Genomic DNA, 21,001 nt, shown 5'->3' on the forward strand with positions numbered 1-21,001 from the left:
TTTAGAAGGCTTGTGGTTTGTAAAACTTGTATCCGGACTCTTATGATTGAGTTTACTTATGGTGAAATTGTGTTGTTATGTGCCGGGTGAAATCCTTGTACTGACAGGTCATGCACCGCGTGGAGGATTTACCCACGCGGTTTACACGTGTATTTGGAGGTTTGGGTGCGTGTATTTGGAGGTTTGGGTGTTTCAGCTTGCTCGTTTAAGGCTCGAATTTATATGACTCAAGCTCGGCTTAAGATCAAGTGAACTGAACCTAAATAGACGATTTTGGCTCGAAATTAATTTTAAGCCGATCCTGGTGTAACTCCAAGCTCGCTCAAGCTCGGCTCTTCACACTCCCTACATATGTAATGATTTAGCCTAGTATTGCATATGTAACTCTGTCAAGCATTACATATATAAAATATACTAATTTATTTACCATCTATCCCATCAATATATTTTAAATCAAATTAAAAAGTGTTTTAATAATTTTTTATTATTTATCTCTATTTTATACATTAAATATAATTATTAAACTCTTAGTCCAATTCTTTTTATCTGCACTTTATATACTGGAATAACGATTTCGATTTGTTTTTGTTATTTCACCTCTCTTCAAGCTTCCAAAGTTATTTAATTTTAGTTAAAAAAGTTTGAATTGAGACGTAGTTTAATCAAAATTTAGCCTCTCTCGTCGTCTTCTGTTCGTTTTTCGCCGTAACCTCTTCCCTCTCCCTCTTCTTTTTCTTCTTTTCCTGCCATTAGAAGTTCACGCCCGTTGTTCTTCAAAACCCCCGACCTACTCAAAACCCCACGAAAACCCTAGCAATCGTCCCATATAGTCCTTTCTTCCCTTCCATTCAATATGGTTTCCTGCATTGCTTCTTGATCGAAGACTACAGTCGCTTCTCGACGCTTCCCGCTCCATGCCGTCATGCCGAGGTGCGATTCCCCCGGCAGCGAATGGGTTATCCTCGAAGCGGACGAGATAACCCGTCTATCGCCTGGTCGAGCCGAACCGCCGGCCATCTCCATGGGCGTAGAAGGGCAGCGGGAGCGCCACACCCTCGAGTGCCGCAGCTTCTGGAAAGCGGGATCGTACAAGGTTCCGACGTCTTCATCTTTCATCCTCCAAGGTTATTTTCCTCTCTTGTGCGAGGAAGAAGGTCAATTTCTTGGTTATTTTGATGAACTGAGATGTAGATTTTGTTTCTTTTTGTGCAGATGGGTTGGAGTCCTCTGATTTTGACCGAGCGCGCGTGCACCCCAAGTTCTTGCACACCAACGCTACCTCGCATAAGTGGGCTTTCGGAGGTTGGTCTCACTTCTGCCCTGGATTTTTCTCCTTCATAAATATAAATTTATGGGTATTTTCCATCGAACTGCGGTGCGTAAGATTGAAAGGGTGCAAATTTACTCATTTCTCCCAATCATATTGAGCTTTTATAATTGAGATACCATTATTCCAAGTGAAGTAACTCTGAATTGGAAACATAGAAAGATAAGCATGAGGGGAAAAAGTTGAAAAGAAATAATCTGCCACCAAGTTAAATGGCTTCTTTTGTGCTTGCCTTTACTTGAAGATTTGTATATCTAACTTTAAGTTTCCTTAAGTGATCTTGTGCCGGTGTTCGCACGCCCTTAATCTCATCCGGGCGGAGTTTTGAAACTACCATGCTGTATTTGAATTTTTCTCACTTTAAATTGATTTCTTTGCATGATCTGGTCTTCTATATGCTATGTGATTTGACCATACATTTGGATCTAATTTGTACAGCCCTAATACATTTGAGGTCCACAAATTTTAATTGCACTAACATTTCTTTTGAGAGTCATTGCACAAGATTGATTTAATTTCATAGGCTTAATTGCTCAGATCTAATTTATTTAATTTTTAATGAAAATGTAAGGCCTTGGAGTTACTAAATTTGTTATTTTCCCCTTTTTTTCTCTCATTTTTTAGATAATAAGCATATAGTCTAATGTGTTATGTATCTTTAAGACCATTTTGAGCATTACCAAAGCCTACTAAATTTGTTGTGTTCTTTATGCAGCTATAGCTGAGCTTCTTGACAATGCTGTTGATGAGGTTTGCTATCTTTAGGATCTGCATGCAGTACATACTGTTGTAAGCCATAATAATTTATATGTTGCTGTGTGGCCTTTCAGATTTGCAATGGTGCAACATTTGTTAAGGTGGATAAAACTATCAATATGAAAGATAATAGCCCTATGTTGCTTTTTCAAGGTACTTGCTTAATAGAATATGTTGCACATATATTTACCTGAATGAGTCACAGGTGGATTTAGTTTCTTAATCAAGGCACCTTGCAGATGATGGAGGAGGAATGGACCCTCTAGGTATTCGGCAATGCATGAGCCTAGGTTTCTCATCGAAGAAGTCAAAGACTACTATAGGACAATGTAAGCTATGAGTGCCAAGAAATTATCTTTTCCTTTTCTGATCTTGTTAGGACTTATAAAGATTTGGTCATAGTATGCATTTGATCTACATGGTTATTTTGATTTTATATGTGGAATAAACAGCTGTATTAACATCACAATTGTTTCCATCCTTAGAATTATGGAACCTTAATATGGACTGTCATGATGGTACCACCTTGACAAGCTATAGATATCCAATTGTCATTTTACTGGTGCTTTTCATATTTTCTGTGCACCAGATAATATGTTCAGATTAACTTACTTTTTTACCAAATTACTTTGGTTTGCTGTGAGTTGATGTGAACGGTTGCATGAAGACAATCTCAGTATATGTAATCCAAAGAGCAGAATGTTGCATTGTATTCTGCAAATGGGACCCAAAGGGTGGAGTGTCTCATTTTATTCGTGCAATTAAACCATTTTTGGTTACCAATTCTGCGTAAAATATTCTCAGGTAGAGGTATTTCATTAGGGGCAAGAGAACGGTGACAGGGAGATCATTAGAACTGTGGAGGGAAAGAAGAAACAAAGAAATATAGGAGGGGGCATAAGATGCTGGATTTACAGGGGGCGGTGGGAGGAGTAGATAGTATGCTGACATCCAAAATGACTGATTGTGGTGACAATGTGTCAGTGAGATATCGATGGATAGTGAAGGGCCTCAAGAATATGCACATGGAAATGTGGCTGCCCAGGGGAAGAACTTCTTTGAGGCACGTGAGATAGCTAAATTCAGGAAAAGATGGACTCGACGATCAAAACTTCTTCGTACAATGATATATATTATACAAGAGCCCAATTTTAAAAAAACATTTTTACTATCCACATGATCATGCTTGTTTATATATTTCTTGATCTCAAACATGCAGTTTATGCTGAGCGTGCTGGCAACAGTTTGTTGCTAGTAATGTTAGAACTTAAGAAGCTGTAAATTATGCTGTGTCACAAACACCAATTACCCTACCAATTACAAAACCACAAAAGCACTCTCTGTTTGAGAAATATTGGTTTGCGCAGTCATTAGAGGGATTATCATTATTTGTTAACTAGTGAAGTAGCGATTGTGCTTCCTAAAAACTTCAACACTTCAATTACTTCTATTTTTCAAGTGCTGTTGTCACTGCAGCCTGCAGATCTTTGTCTTTCATATATTTCTGCATAATACTTTCTTTACTATAAGCATATACACCTTGATGACAATCCAGTGAAGGAGTGATTTTTCTGTAAGTCACAGCTTGGTATACTATCTAGATATTAGACTGAGAAAGGTAGCTTTGCAATGTCGCACATTATTTTAAGAATCTAAGGAATATTTCACCTGAAAGCTTGAAATTTATGTTCATTACTATGCAGCGTCTAGGTTGAGTTTACAAAGGAGAAAAGGTTATTGTTGTCTCATGTCCTAATTCCATCTAAGACCCACTCCAGAAAAATCTCTTTGGTTGAAATTTTTAGTCCTTACTAATCAGGGTGGGCCATCAACTCTTCTTGCCTCCTAAAAGGCTATATGGTAGGATATGTGGACACGCCATAATTTGCTGTCAAATTTTGAACCATTTGGTTCTAATACCTACTGCGAAAAAGCCTGTTTGGTTGCATTTTGCAATCACTTGTTAAAAGCCATTACTTCCTCCTAAGGTGGATGGTAGGTTATAACTTATAAAGGCTTGATCCTTGGAATACCTAATCTTGAGAAGTTTTTCATTCTCTTTTCTTTCATCAATGCTGTTTTACTGCCATGAGTTATGATAATCCAGAGTCTTAATTGAAGGAACCTGCATATATGCTAAATTGAATTTGTATGGTTTATATGTATGCATGTTACGTTCATTTTGTAAAATACTGTATAACTTATTCTCTTACTCCCTAAAATATTTTCAACTGGATCATAAGCGCTTGATTTTATTTAATCTTCTCTTTATTCTTTTATGATTTATTTCTTATGTATGGTTGTTTTATAGATGGCAATGGGTTCAAGACAAGTACGATGAGATTAGGTGCTGATGCAATTGTTTTTAGTTGTGCAACTCGTGGAAGGTAAATTTATGTGTGAGAGTTTGTTTTGTCTATTCTGTTAAAATTATCATGGTTCTGGTATCACTTTATTATGAATGATGAAGGGTATCTTCAACTTAACAATGAAGATTTCCTAATGAAATTTTATTGAAATTTTATATAGCTTTTCCAGGGAAAGTATTAAATATATTGGTTTGTATTCTACCCATGTACAATGATTTGTTCTGCTTAGTTTAATACATATATATTATGATGGGCCAGAATGTGATAGGAACATGACCATAGTTTGTTTTGTCTATTCTGTCAAGTTCGTCGGTATTTAGACTGTTTTAATTTTACTCTGTTATGATCATGTTGTCCACTCTGCATAGTTGGCGTAGTGATAGTTAGCTAAAGGTAATTTTCCTCATTTTTGGCTAAAGGAGTTTTACCTATTCTATTTTGAAAATTTCCCCATTTTTCTAGTAACAACCCTTAGGGCTAGTTTGGTTGTGTGATAAGAAAAAATTAGGACAGGAATAAAACATGGCCTTATCACAGGATAAGGGATGGTGCTATCCTATTCTTTTTCTTTTGGTGTTTGTCGGAAAAGAAGGATAATCATAATGATGTATTGGATGAAAAGAAGGATAATCATAATGATGTATTGGATAAAAATAAGGGATAAAAATGATATTTGATTATAATAGTTAGGTAAATAATCAAATTAATTTTATTACCCTTTCTTTGGTTTAATGTAAATAGTTATTCGTAATTTCATTTTACAACTATTATACTGTCTCGTCATAGTTAATTTTGGAATTCCTACCCAAAAAATAATTTGACTGAATTCACCATAATTTACTTAATAGAAATACCATTACATCTGACATAACAGATGGAGCCCATATCAAAATATTTTTAGTACATATGTATTATAAAATATTACTATGTATATTATAGTTTATATCATTACAATATTCAGTATGGACCAACCCTCCAAAATGTAGCACAATACATCACCATAATAATACATAAATAAAATCCGAGGGGCAAAGTTGTCATTTGCCAACATGGGATAACTCACCTCTTTATCTCATTTTTCTTATTTCTAGTTGAGAGCTGAAAAGGAAATGTGATAAACCCTCTTTATCACAATTTTTGTATATCTCATCCATTTAACACCTGTTTAGCTTCAATTTTCTAGGTCCCCCAAACCATCCTTTATCGCAAGCAACCAAATGTAGAATATCACACACCCATTGGACATCATAATTGAATTTTGGGATCCTCGTCTACTTTCACTTTTATTTAAACTGCTTGTCCATGTTTTTCTTTCACTATTCTAGGTAAGTTTACTATTTGTGTCCTGTGAGCTATATTTGGGGAAGTCAGAGAAAGTCATACCACCTATATAATATATGGCTTGGCTTGGCTTGGCTTGCCTAGTTGTTAGGTACATAGGCTATGATGATATATTAATATTTAATGGATATAAAAATACTAGTGAAGTTTTCAAACTACTTTTCTACATTTATCCTTGGAATATGAGTCACTCTTTTACCCTCAGTTTTCAAACTAGTTCCGAAGAAAATTGCAACCATATGTCTTCCTCGTCAAATTTTAATTTTTATTTATTTTTACGATGGTTTTTAATTATAAGTGTTGATGTCCACTCCCAATGTTTGAGCACATTTATCAAAGCAAAGATTTGAGATTTGCTGAATTGCTTGTGTTTTGATAGAGATGAAACCAAAAAGAATGTGAAGAAGTAGAGAGAGAGGTGAACACCACTTACTGTGAGTTGAGGTGTGATATACAGTTCAGGGAGGACAAGGTTTCCCCTTGAACCGTGAAACTCCTAGTTCACCGAACAGATTAGGAAGCTTTTTGTGGCTTGCTTAATCCACTGACAGTGAGGAGTTGCGGCCAGTATTTGGTCTTCCCTTTTTGTCTTGTTGCCTTTCTATTGTTGTCTCCTCTACTACAACATGAAGCCCCAAGTCTAGTCCGATAGAAGGATTAGGATATTGTTACTTCTTCCTTTGTCCGACAACTGTGATTGGGTGCCATTGGTAGGTACAGGGAACCAGCCTTTCCCCTACCTCTTCCTAGCACTCTCTTTCCTTTTCTCTCTCTTCCTTTCATGGAACAACTATCGCATCGACAAGCTCTCGGATGAGAAGTTTGTTGGATCCAACTTAAATCCTCATTTCAAAGAGAAAATTTGTCTATAAGAGGGGAAATAATAATTTTGTATTCAATAAGCTAAGATGATTACTTTTCTCTCCCTTAAATGATAGGAATTGGCCATGCATGTACGTTAGTCTTGATTTCATAAATTAATATGCACCATGGATTGTCGTGTTAGTGTACACAGTTAGCACGGGTATTGATACATATGGAGAGTATTATACTCCTTCATGGCCACTCATTGATGTGTGGCACTAGAATTGAACATGTCTTACTCTAAACAAGCCTAATTTGGGGTTTCATACCTTTTAAAACCTCTTTACATTTTTGTGTTTAATCTATACAAGTAGTATTTTGAATTTTAGAAATTAAAAGAAATTTTTTATTTTTCCCTAGTTATTTGCCCTAATAAGAAGGATTCTAGAAAAATTTGGAAAAATGATGAGATTAGAATCTAATTGTATATGTTATACTAATATACATTGTTGAAGGACTATAATTTAGCCCTTCAAACCTAATTTAAGATCCTAGAAAGGTTTGGAGAATTTTTTCGACATGTCTTGACTATTAAATGTATCAACAACACTAGCTAGGCATGTAATGTGCTAGCATTATATACTATGCCGAGTCTAGGTCGGCACTTCCCATGCCCCTTTGGCATGTCAATCCTTATTGTGTACATTAGTCAGGAATAGGCCTTACATATAAGGTCTTGGTTCGATATGAGCTTACATGACCCACATAAGTTTATTTGATCTAGGTAAGTAATAATGTAATATACTTTTCTAGTCTTGGCACACTTGCTCTATGACTTTGGTTAAGGTCAAAGAAAGTTACTTCAGAGGTCAATTATACTTACTATCGGTTTATAAGAACTTTTTAATAATTGGATTACTGTAGTAACCTAACTGGCTAACTGTTTTTCAAAATTGTAATTTAGCTGTATAACTATTGGTTTTATATAGGGATAAACTTTTGAATTTTTAATGATGACTATGTTGGCTTATTGATTCTATAGTTGCATTAGAAAATACAAGGTTCCTACTATCGGGATCGGGATTGGTATCGGCCGTTCATATTGGATTGAACTATTTTTAAATTACATAAAATTCTAAATATTATTTAAAAATGCACAAAAATACATAAAAATTTAGAAAAAAATGACAAATATAAGAAAACAAAAGTTACTCATATATGAGGTCTAAAAACTTAAAAAATATATCAACTTACTCAAAATTTAAAACTTTGATAAATATCGAGTTAGTTCTTGTAAATTTCTATGGTTTTCATCATAAGTTTGTAAATAATGATGTCTGAGACCTAATGCTCTAAAAAGTGATTCTATCATATTAGTCATATTATATGGATCTTGTTGTGTGACTTGCGTCTGAGGAGTATAATAACTAATATTTAAATCTTGTGTTTGAGAATACTGAGGATACTGAGGATAATAACTAGTATATGGATTTGTGATGACTTCAAATAATAAATACTCGATGTATCATAATCATACGAAGCAATATTCTCATCACGACGTCGCTGATATGTATATACATCCTTAGTTTCTTTATGCCTATTTAACTTTTCTTAACAAACGTAGATGAGACGATTTCACCACTAGGAGTATCATCAGGATTATGACTAGTACTGGTGGTATACTATCTCTCGTAATTGAACGACTCGTACCAGCCTCTACCTTTGTCATGGTCTTCCCCAATATTTTATTTAACCATGGGTTATCTCTGCCATCTAATAACCTGTCATCTATTTCTCTAATTCATGGAGTCAAAAAATCTTTTTAATCAAAAACATGATTTAAATTAATCAGTTGTTCATTTTCTGTCTTTCTTCTGAAATTTCTCTCCCTCAATCTTATATTATAATGACAAAAAATTGATTTTTTCAATCTTTTCATTGTCAATCGATTGCGTATTTTTGTGTGGATTAAGAAGAAAGTAGTATAATTTCTTTCACACTGTGATGAAGACAGTTTGACTTAAAATCTTATTTGCTATTAACGTCAAATTTAGTGTCTCCTTCTATCCATAGATAGACAACTATTCAGCTGGAGTGTTATGTGTCACGACCCAAAATAGGAATCATGACTGGCCATGCATCTCAATATGCTTGAGATGCACGAAGCCTTATTAATACTCTCTACGTGTACGATGGCAAAATAAATAAATAAAATGAGAATGTGCTTTATTAAATTTTTAAAACTAATTGCAATAAAGATAAAACAATGTTAATGTTTTTGAGTCTCTAAACTAAATGAATAAAACTTCTAATCTAAAGCATAAAATCTAAAAAAGCGGAAAGGTAAATAGGTGAATCCTAAGTGGAGGTGGAGTCCGGGTACATCTCGCTCAGTCGCCCCGCTAACTATTACCTGAAATAAATAAACAAATATAAAAACAATAGAACCCATGAGCCAACAACTATAGTTCAGTGAGTGAAATCCACTCGAAAACCAAATAAATTTTAATTCATATTAATGCTGAATAAATTAAACTAAAAGCAACAATATCCATAACAATATGCAATAGACATGCTCTCTAAATAATAACAATGATAACAATAAAGAGATGTCACAACTTGTAACCTTGTACATTTTCAACATATTAACATCTTTTGATATTTATACTGTCATGTGTCTCAATGGGTCTAAACTCTGTGGATCCACATCAACTACAAGTCACCTCGAGATGACGCTCGGGACTTTTCTTCATAGCTGATCCGGTTAGGGTCATCAGAGGGTATCATTCTGTGATCAACACACTCTGTCTTTTCCTCTAACCGTTGAGAGAAGTTAGAGTCACCTAGGAAATTTTCTCATTCTTCCTAGGACTGTTCCCTAACCCCGCCAGAGTCACCTAAGAAAGTCACCGCAGTGATCTAATTTAGGACTTTCCCCTGGACTTCCAGATAGACTTGAGTCACCACGAAAAATCGCAAATGATTTATACCGGGATTGTTCTCTAAGTCGTACCAATACTAGTCTCATTTTTCTTTTCACAAATTTCACTATTTGCACGAAGTATGGTGATGCACTGAATATAATAATTAAATGCACACAGAAAATATAACAATTAAAATTTCGCACGTACGGATGAAATAAATAAATTTACACAGAAATTGCAACAATTAAATTTTTACACGTAAGGGTGAAATAAATAATTTGCACACAGAGAATTTACATGGTCTGACAAAGATACGAAATATAATAAAATAAATATGTGAGTGAACCCATTCACCTGAGTCTAGGCAAGACAACCGAAATCTCAAATCTCTAACTCACGTACTAGAAATCACCACCTTAAATAATAAATAATATTCAAAATTTTAATTTGAATAATATCAATATTTCTAAAATTTTAAAAAAACTAAAAGAAAAACTAAAATGGGTTTAACCCACCTATTGGATTGGGCTGGGCTGCTGCTGGCCTGGCCCAATCCAAAAAGAAATCAATTAAATCAGGTTGGGCCGAGGCCTAGCCAAATTAATTGAATTAGGCTCGAGCTAACCCGCAGCCCACCAAATAAGTGGTTCGGGTCGGGTCGGGTCGGGTCTTTGGATCCGGAATCCAATCCGAACCCGAACCCGAACCCGAACCCAAACTTTTAAAGAAAAGGGTTGGCTCGGGTTAAACCCGAGCCCCACCCAAACCTTTTTTCTTCTCACGACCAACGTGAGGAAGAGAAGGGTTTAGGGAGGGACTGACCGCCGGCGACCCTGCCGACGGCCCTGCCGGCGGTGATTCACGACCACCCTCAACCTCTCAGCTCTCTCTCTCTCTCTCTTCTCTCTCTCTCTCTCTCTCTCTCTCTTCATCGTCCTCACGAGGTGGAGGAAAACTCACCATCGACGGTTGACGCCGAGGTCGGCGTCGATTGGAGCCACGAGGGCTCCCTAGAAAACATCACCGACACTGGCTTGGAGCACGAAGCCTCCGGTGACGATGCGATTGCGACCCGAAGCCGCCGGCCGGCTTGATTTGCCGACGAGGCCGAATTCCACGAATTAGGTATTTCTAATCTATCTCTTTAAATTTAAATTAAACTAGAGGGACGAGAGAGGGCTCACCGGGGAGGAGTGTGGTGGTTCCAATTTCCTTCGGCGATGCTCCGACGATCCGATCCCACAACGACTACTCCGATGGTGAGAAAAGAAAGAAAACTATGGAGAAGGCTGGGAAGGGGGGGGGGGGGGTTTAGGAGAGAGAAGATTAGGGTTAAATTTATAGATTAGAAGAGGATCAAATCTAATCTTATTCGGATTAGATGAAATCCCCTCTTTTTCGCGCCCCGTCGCGTGCCGGAGAGGGAGAGGGGAGGGGCTGCACGTGCAGAGCATGTGCACCCTCCTCTCTCAACCCCCAAATAATTCTTTTTTCTGGTTCTGACATTATGAGATATAGTTGTAGTAATTTTAGCAGTTTTGAATTGCCCAGTCCTCAATTTATATCTCTCCATCTGAAATCAGAAATATATTATTGCATATTGATTGTATTGAAAGTTAAAACTTAAAACAAATAATAATAAAATTATTTACTTAAATCATAACTCACTTCTTTATCGGAAAGGATTTGTTTATAAATATCGGGTTCAAGCCTGATAATTACTTTTCTAACTCCTAATAAGACTTCACTATCATTATTGACATTTATAGAGAATTGAAATATTTGATTAAGAAAATACCCTATAGAAATTTAAAATTTATAAGCATTTAAATTTTTAAATATTCATAAATAAAAGTAAATTAAAATTTAAAACTTAAAAATATGCCTACCGGTAGCGTATATATCTCTATGTAGTTGTCTGTTCCATTTAGAATCAATCATCTTCCACCACTTCCTATAACTTTGGTCCACATATTTTTTGATCGATTTTTTTGCTATGTCAATTATCTCATATAAGAAACCCATCTCAAACTTGCCATCACTGTCTATAAGTCTTAATACTTTAACAAGAGGCTCAAATACTGCGGTCGCAATTATAATATCATCCTAAAATGCATTTTCAAAAATCATGTTTTTCAAAGTTTCACCTAAAGATTTATCTTTAGGTTTCATATTCTTAATTTTTATAGATCACTTCTGTGATGTGAACATCCATATAATATCATCATTGTAGCGCATGATGCTTTCTAAAGCTAAAAAATGAGTGATAAATCTAGTGACGTCGAGTCTGATGATCTCTCCATCACTAATCATCTACCTAAGTAAATTAAGAATCTAACCATGATTATATATAAAATTTGTCAACATTTGACCTTCATGTATATGATTATATCAATTTCAAGTTTTTTGGCAATATCCTCTAATATTAAACTAATACAATATGCAGCACATGACGTCCAATATAAATGAGGTTCTTTTATCATAAGTAAATTTTTAGCAGTTTTATAATTGACCTCATTATCAGTAATCACTTGGATTACTTGTTTTTCACCGATTTCTTATATCACCTCATCCATCAATTGATAAATATAATTTGCAGTTTTAAAATGAGCAGTAGCATTTACAGGCTTTAGAAATATTATCCCCATACTAGAGTACACTAAGAAATTAATTATACTTTTTTTGTTTTGTGTGCTCCACCCATCACATATCAGTGTACAATCAAATTCATCCCAGTACCATGTAAATATCTCGATGTAAGTACAAAGCTCATCTATCTCTGAGTCAAGATATTTAGTAGTAATATCATTTGAACCAGGAGGTGGAACACAAGGCTTTATTGATTGTATAGCATTCATCATAGTGTGATAATAATGACTATCAGTTTCATTGAAAGGAATATAGTTGTAATAGAAAATTTTTGAGATAGCCCTATCCATATGTTTCTTTGCATTTTTAATTTCTTAAAAAGCTATCTTGATGGAAGTCTATGTACAATCCCTTTTTTTCTGAAGATATGCATCCATTGGTCCAATATTTTCAGTCTTTGCTTTAACACCAGAAATCCTAAGGGTAAAACTACTGCCCTCATATTGTCTCTCTTCCTGATCTAGATCTTTGAAAGTTACCATCAGTGCTTCTTTTTATCTCTTCTCTTCTATGCATATTTTTGCTCTCTCTCATTGCTCCTCTCATCTGTCTTTTCTCCTCATTCTCCCCACTTTATTCACTGCTATTATCATCAATGTGTATAGGATTATGCATCAATTTTTCACGAACCATTGACTCTCTCTGTTGTGTAGATTGTTTATCCTCCGTTTTGCTAATTAGATGAGCCAACATCTGCTTTCTAATTTTCAAGGACACTTAAGTGCAAGCTGCTATATTTCTTTGCCTTCCAGCTAAATATTCTTTCAAACGGTTAACACCACCACTCATTTCTTTAACACACCAGTTGTACTTAGCACGTTTTTTATCTTGCTTAATAGTGCTGCAATATTGCCACCTAATATCAGTATCATATGACTTCTTTTTTTTGATATTTTAACTTTGTAACTAAAAGCCATAAACAAAAATTAAACTAAAATATAAAATAATTTAAAATTTACGAAAATAAAAGTATAAAACCCTAATTTTTTTTTCTTTACTTTCTTTTAGTTTTCACCCCTCTCAGCCTCTCGAGTTCTCAGCAATAGCAGGTGCTGTTGCTGCAAGTGCACAATAGCAGCAGTTGCTGCTACTAAGCAGCAGCAGCAGGTGCGCAATTAAAAAAAATGAGAAAGAAAGAAATTAGAAACTAAAAAAAAAACTCACCTGAGGTCGCTAGAGGTCGAGATTATCGGATCTTCATCGGAGAATGTTGTCGGAGGTCGAGATCACTGGAGATCTACTTAGTTGCCGGTGAGGAAAAGACTGGTGAGAAGAGAAGAAAGAAAAGAGAGAGAAAGAGAGAGAAAAGGGAGAAAGAGAGGCACGTGGGTCCCTTGGGCCCACCCGTTTCGGTTGATCCCATTCGGCATCGGCTGAAACTGGGAACCTTGAGAAAATATTTTTATTGTCTCTTTCTTTTGTTCTATTGGTCACATAATATATTTGTACTGAGTCTATATAATTAAAGTATGCTAGAATTTGCGGTCTACCTAATGCAATTTCAGCTTTTAATTATTATTAATTTGATGTTTTCTTTTTGTTCCTCCTAGCCATATGACGATGAGTGTAGGCCTGCTATCGTATACATTTCTGAGAAGAATGATGAAAGATGATATAATCGTTCCTATGGTAATATATCTTGTTCTAATGCCCATCTTTTATGCTATAGCTGTATTTGCCCTGTTGAAAGTATTCTGGGTCTCTATTGCAGCTGGATTTCCAAATTCAGGAAGGCCAAGTTGTACCTTTAGTCTACACTTCACTGGATGATTGGGATAATAGCTTGAAAATAATTCTTGATTGGTCTCCCTTCTCTTCCAAGAAGGAACTTCTGCAACAGGTTCTCAATTTTCTGTTCCAAGCTATTGTATCTTCAAGAGCTTTCCTGTAATCTTCTACCTGTGTGTCTGTAATCAGTCTCCTTCCTGTTTGTCCTTCTAGGTTTCTTAAGTTTAATCTGTTTATTTTCTTACTAATTTGGGGCATCTTGTCTGTTTCCAATATCTTTTGGTTAATAAATAAGATATTACTTTGAAGAATTGTGCTAACCTCTCCACTCGTCTGTCACCATTAGGTAGGAAGAAAAATGCAATAGTGAGTTCTTTTCAGATCTTTTACGGCTTGTTTGATTTAAGGCTAAGTTCCGAACTTAATTAGTTGATCTCATTTTTTAGTCTTGATTTTTTGTAGAGTGAACTTGGTTATGTATAAAAAAGATAAAATATATTTGGTTACTGAACCAAGTTAGGAGTCTTTGAACCAGTTTAGGGACCCTCCTTGAACTCAAACCAAATGGGCCATTAGGTGCTCAAGTAAATCTTAAAGAATAGAATCATAATGGTAATATTTTTCAAGGAACTTTCTAATTGTACTCTCTTGTGAATGAGTATTACTAGTCTACTAGACACTAAGAATATAATTTGTCTGTAGTAGAGAATATGTTTGAGAATATGAACCCTGGATACTGAGGCTGGCCAGCATGCTGATTGCCCCCACCGAGCGAGTGTCACTTGAAACTTGAAAGAGACCATATTTGGGCTCCGTTTCATCTCTTTTGCTGCCCCTTTGTTCTTTGGTCATATTTCTATGTAAAAAATGGTTTAAATTTTAGAAATTGAGGGGAAATTTGGAGATTTACATCTCGATAAGAAAGTCTACTAATTTTGTCTACTCATTTGATTGAAGTATTGAACTACTACATGGTTTGATGTAATTAGGGAATATCCATCTTGACAAGAAATTATCTATATGTTAAGACGTCTATGACAAGGGCTATATCTCAGTTGGTAGATAATCTTGTTTGCACGTGTGCTAATGCTTTTCAAGAGAGTGTCCAAATTTTCTTTTGGCCTGAATTAGGGAAATATGAAGATTTGGGGAAAATTCGACTTGGAGCAAAATTGTAGTTGGATCCAACTTCTCTCTATTGGTTGATCACTTGATCTTGAACCATACTTTGCAATTATTGATTGGCTTTTCAACTTTAAGAACAAAATTTGGGCTCTAATTTTAGATCAGGAAAAGGGGGATTATCTAGTTGTGTTCTAGTTTGTGCAGAATTCGAAAGGACCTACTTATGAGTTGTTCTCAGCTCAAAATTTGCTATTATTGGGTGAAACTCAAAGATGCAAAATGTCTTTTCCCCAAATATTTTTGCACATTAAAAATAAGTCCAAAACATTGGAGAAAGGGGTTAAATTCAGTTTAACTAGTGTAGGATCCTAGTAGATTTCCTATTTTTATTAAGAAATTGCATGTGTTGCACCAACATCTACTGCCGAAAGGCTTTACTTAAGAGACTGTTTCCTGGGTGTGCTGAGGCCACCCAATTGTGCCAGTGGCATGCCATATCATGCGAACATGTGCGTCTAGCACGACAATTCTTGCTACAAACCTTTTTTGTTCTTAGTCCTTGAAATTTAGTAAGCTGGACGTGGGGTACGGGGTACAGATGTCTAGGGCTAATAGTAGCACAACAAATGTGGGGATTTTCCTTATCATGATGATTAAGTGGGACAAAATGAGTAGAAATTTGCATCACCTGAAGTGTTTCATTGGACATTGGAGACTCTGTATTCAAATGTTTCAATTTATATTCAGCCATTTGGGAGTTGCTTTTTAACTTGTCATATATCTGTCGCTGGTTTTTAAGTTCCAGTGGATGTAATTGTGATCTTATTACTAGATAAGTAATTAATATCTGACAGATCATTTTTCTACTTCATTTCTAACTTCCCATGACTTTTGAAATTCTTTTCAGAAGGAATTTTTTGTAAGTTTCAGTTACATGCTGTTATACTATTCATTACTTTTTCCTTTGTGAGTTTTCAGTTTGAGGATGTTGGTTCTCATGGAACTAAAGTTTTCATATACAATTTGTGGATGAACGATGATGGCCTTCTTGAACTGGACCTTGATGATGATGATGAGGTAATTATAATTTACTGCTGATATGTCTTGCATTACATAGTTGTCTTTTTTCTTTTGATTTTTCAAAATTCCTCTTTGCTTTTAAGATATGCATACTATGCTACAATTTCACATGGTTTCCTTTTTTTGGGTAATTCACTTGGTTTGCTTGCTGAGTGAAAACACTCAGTAATTGACAAATATCAGTACTAATTATACACTTAAAGGTCCAAACATATGTCCTAGTGAAGGTCGATCTGATAGGGATCTAAGATAGCATGGAGCCTAGGTTTTCTCAACAAGTACCAGAACATAAGACACAATAATAAGTGAAATATATAGGTGCAAAGTTTTTGCCAGCAGTAGGGCTGACGGAGAATAAGAATTTTTGTCATCAATGTTTTAAAAAGCATGCCAGCTCGTGGGCACCATCGTGGGTGACATGTGTTCAAGGTGAGATTTAAAAAATATGATATAAAATTACTTTTGCTAGGCTATCCAACTTCTCCGTAGTCTTATGAAAAAGGCATAAAATTATGTAATGAAGTGAGTCTGTCACAATTTCAACCTAAAATGCAACATCGCTATAAAAGGATCAATATAAACTTCATGCAAATATGTCTATCATAACATAAAGGCATCAAACATCTTTTTCTCTGGGTAAATCCAAGGTTTGAAAAATCGGGATCGGAATCGGGATCGGCCTTCCGAAAAAACAATACGTATTGGCCGAATCGGCCATATCGGTTGTATCGGTTGTCTGGATTGGATTTGATCGGACTTTTTAATTATATAAAATTCTAAATATAATTTAAAAATGCAGGAAAACTTCTAAAAATTTAGAAATTTTTTTTAAAAAATTTAGAAAAAAGCTTACCAAAAATAAGAAAAGAAAAAAGAAAAACTATGGTGCAATAAAAATTGAAAAAAAAAAGAGATTAGAGAGAGCGTGAGTGAAAGAAAATCAAACAAAAAAAAAACCATGATGTAGTAAAGAAGAAGAAGAAAAAGAAGAAGAAAAAGAGAAGAAAAAGGGAGAAAGTAGAAGAAATTAAAAAAAATGAGAGAAATAAAAAAATTAATTAAAAAATTATATACTAGAGTTTGTCGGAGTTCACCGGAGTTCGTCGGAGTTCACCAGAATTCGTCGAAGTTCGCTAGAACTAGATTTCTCCGTAAGAGAAATAATGATTATATGTAAGAAGAGAAAAAAAAAGAAAGAAAGAGTAAAAGAAAGAAAGAGTAGAGAGAGTGAAAAGAAAGAGAGAGAGAGAAAGAGTTCGGATCAGGCCTGGATTGAGATCGGGTTCGACCGATCCCGATCCGGATCGGCCTATCCGTATCGAGATTGGCCGAAACGGTGAATTATGGCTAAATCCATTGCTTTTGCTTCTCCATCATGGCTAGAATGGGAATCATTTATCACCATATATGCATCCATGCTCTCATCATCTCAAACTCCACCTCCTCACTATCAACCAACCTTTCTCTTTTGGATTGCGTAGCGGATGATGATTCGTTATTGGCCTAGGCCTCCTTTTGTATCTCCTTGCTTGCTCATTAATCCTGGATGCATTCTCAACTTGAGACTATGTTAACCCTTCTCCAAGAAGGACTTCATCATCTTTATTTGTTATTGAATCACTTACTAACAATTCATTAGTTTTTCCTTTGTTCTTGTCCTTTGCAACAATAGGATCTCTAATTTTGTTCTCTTGCTTCTCTTTAAGCCTTACATTGATTTTCACAAGGACTAGATTATTCAATCTTCTTTGCCTCAATCTATTCCTTTTCTTTTTGTCTATCTATAGCAAAATGACAAGATATCAATTCTAATTAGCATATTGCATTCTTGGCTACTAAATGCTAAACATGGAGAATATAATTTATATTTTACCATTTTAAAAGTACTTTAGTTTCTTTCCCATCTAGAAGAGCTACAAGTCAAACTTAAAATCCTCATTGCCAAAATTCTAAGAGTTGGCGCATCAGTGCCATGCACACTCCACCAATCAGCTACATTTAGGAAAAAAAGAATATGATTGTAAAAGAGAGAAAGGGAGAGAGAGTTGAGATCAGACCTTGATTGGGATCGGGCCAGCGAACCATGGATTATTCATTCTTGCATAAATTTTATATAAACTAGATCACTCAACCTCTTCTTTGAATGAATTTAAAGTTAAAGACTAAATCAATTTGACATAAAATTCAAATATTAGAATTGACAACTCAATATATTATCCATTTAAATGGGCTCCAACATATCCTGAGGAGCTACATGTCAAATTAAGAATTTTCATCACCTATGTCTTTCTAGTAGGGGCATCGTCTATAGATACACTTAGTAACATATATAAGAGTAAAAACATATGCTTTGCTACATATATTAATTAATACCTTGATTGAATTTGTTATCATTAACAGTTTTTGACTATTTGCATATTGAAAATTCATCAGAAGCAAACATGATTCTTAACTTTTCTTTTTTCTCCAAAAGACTTGCAATGTATGAAAATAAGTATCAAATCTTGTAACTTCGGGTCGTGACTTCCCTCCGACATTCAGTTGAATACTTTATTCTTTCTTTCCTTAGATATTCTCTCTACCATTAAATCGATACAGCAGGAGACATAAGATGCCTAATATATGCAGAGATATTTTTTTCATTTAGTAACCTTGCAAGTGCAAAATTTTCATCATATCTTGGAAAATATTTTCCTATGATACCATCAACAACAATGTCATGAATATATTCATCTATAGGTGCTTTTTTAGAGGAATCAACTTAACCTAGAAAACTAATCCCAACTCACAACTGACACATACATTCATAATGCATATTTCTTTTCGATCTGTCCAAGAATCAATCAACATTGACAACCAATTTTCTTCCACATGACCCTATGGTTCTTTAAATTATCATTTATTTTAGTTACTCAGTTTTTTTCAAACCGAAAGATCAAAAGTAAGACAATCTATAAGCCTATAATTGTATGGGATAAAGGAGCAGACAATTAAAGGGTTCATTGACTCATGCAACTTATGCATAGATGCTGGCTTGTACCCCGAGTTGTATTGACCAACTGCTTCCAACAATATATGTAATACTTTATTAGTAATGACATTAAAGAGGATGCCACATTTGTAAATCTAATGAGTTAAGTAGTTGCTCACTTTATCTCTTTCTTCTTCTACTAAGGTATCATTTATGTTGGTCTACACCATCTTTCCTTACTCTTTAATTGCAATATCTAGATTAATAAAGGTGAATTTGTCTAAAGGACCTATAGTCCTTGGTTTTTTTTTTTACTTCCAACATTTAAATTTTTAAATCTACCCTCTCTCGAAATATGTTTAGTTCTCCCCTCAAGTATGATGCTTTTCTTGATTTCTCCTCTAATTGATAATCTTTTTTTGCCTCATTTGTAACTTTTGGATAAGACACAACATCGCTTCTAATATAAGCAATATGCTTCTTGAATCTACTAAATTCCTTTTTTGGTTACCTTCCCACAAAATCTACATTTCCACTTTGGATCAATCAATTAAGTAGACACAATAATTAAATGATAATGACCCAACTACATATGTTGTTTGAGAGGAATTAGTGACCATATCTGTATGTGAAATTAGGCAAAGCACAAAAAGTAATTTACATTTCAAATTCAAAATAGTTTACAAAACAATAATTACTTCCTCAAGAATTAATTCCTCTAGCGTAATCACAGGTTGACGTCACACAAAATCCAATAAATATGCAAGCTTTGCTATTCCAAGCATATGATGATTGAAGTCATCTATTGTTTCTCGTGTACACTCACAACAAGTATGACAGAGATTGGTAACTTAATTTAATGAAATGTAAGGAAAGTAGTTGCTGGGGTTCCTTCTCTAACACAATATCTCTATCCATATGCCACTAGTATTCTCAATTAGTGCTCGTGGTCCAAGCTTGAAAACCGTGGCTGACCACCCTTTGTGGCGAGTCGTATCTAAGGATTTCTATGTCAATTGGTATGGGGCATTGCAAGTGCAGTATCAACATGTGGCATGAGAAGTGCCGCATGGCACCCAATGGAAGGATCAACGCGAGATGAGGAATAGGGAAAGCGGGTCAAGAAAGAAATTAAAGGATCTACAAAGTAGATCTAACTTTAAGTAGCGGATATGAGAAAGAGGAGGGTGATGACAAAGAGGAGAGGGTTGTCTGCAAGGGCGGCATAATAAGTAGTCTCCCTCTCCTCTCTTCTCCTTTTCTTTCTCTCTCTCTCTCTCTCTCTCTTACATTGGGCCAGTAGTTGAGCCTCTATTATTGCGGTATGGTTGGCAAGTGCTGTAGCATAGTCGTGCGATGCCACAAGCGTGACAATCGTTGGCTGATTGTGTGGCTGCATCATGAGATGAAACCATCTTTTAGGATGATTGGTTCACTTGTTAGCCCTCCTAGTTATTGACCTGTTCCAGCATGGCTAGGTGATGGAGATCTTTTCCATTCAACAAAAAATGAAGATTTTTTCCATTCAACAAAAAATGAAACAGGTCGTGCTCGGCCTTATATTGTGTTCATTGGATTAAGCATGGAGGGAAGGGAAGAATCGGTGTGAGAATGAAAGATTTGAGAGAGAGATAGATTAAAGTATGCTTAGGCTGTATTGTATTATCAATGATGCATCAGTTGTCCTTGTTATTAACAAGGCTATTGATTTTATGTCATTTCACTTTCTCTCTTGAAGTGCTTAAAGACATTCGGAAGCAACGATGGCCGTGCCACCATCGGCATGGGGCATGACAGTGGCACACATTTATAATATATTTAATAAAACTTTTAGGATATTTAGAGATATTTTTGGCAACGATGGATGTGCTACCATTAAAGAAGATCATCGGAGTAGAAAGTTATTAAGAAAATAAAAAGAGAGATA

At 35.3% G+C, this 21,001-nt stretch overlaps 1 protein-coding gene across 3 annotated transcripts in view; it reads left to right on the forward strand.

Moving 5' to 3' along the window:
- The first annotated feature begins 677 nt into the window (after positions 1–677).
- LOC140760946 (protein MICRORCHIDIA 2-like) overlaps positions 678–21,001 on the forward strand; it is a 40,239-nt gene continuing 19,915 nt past the window's right edge. Inside the window, exons 1-9 of one of the 3 annotated variants that reach the window (XM_073098061.1) lie at positions 678–1,124; positions 1,213–1,302; positions 2,043–2,077; positions 2,158–2,236; positions 2,323–2,412; positions 4,395–4,470; positions 13,721–13,799; positions 13,882–14,010; positions 16,002–16,100. In XM_073098061.1, the coding sequence (XP_072954162.1) occupies positions 923–1,124; positions 1,213–1,302; positions 2,043–2,077; positions 2,158–2,236; positions 2,323–2,412; positions 4,395–4,470; positions 13,721–13,799; positions 13,882–14,010; positions 16,002–16,100 (879 nt within the window). In that variant the 5' untranslated portion in view covers positions 678–922. The remainder of the gene's footprint in view (positions 1,125–1,212; positions 1,303–2,042; positions 2,078–2,157; positions 2,237–2,322; positions 2,413–4,394; positions 4,471–13,720; positions 13,800–13,881; positions 14,011–16,001; positions 16,101–21,001) is intronic. The other 2 variants (XM_073098060.1, XM_073098062.1) reach the window with 2 other exon arrangements.

The sequence above is a fragment of the Typha angustifolia genome, chromosome 6 (assembly GCF_048772165.1).
Source record: "Typha angustifolia cultivar Huaian chromosome 6, ASM4877216v1, whole genome shotgun sequence".
Lineage (NCBI taxonomy): Eukaryota > Viridiplantae > Streptophyta > Magnoliopsida > Poales > Typhaceae > Typha > Typha angustifolia.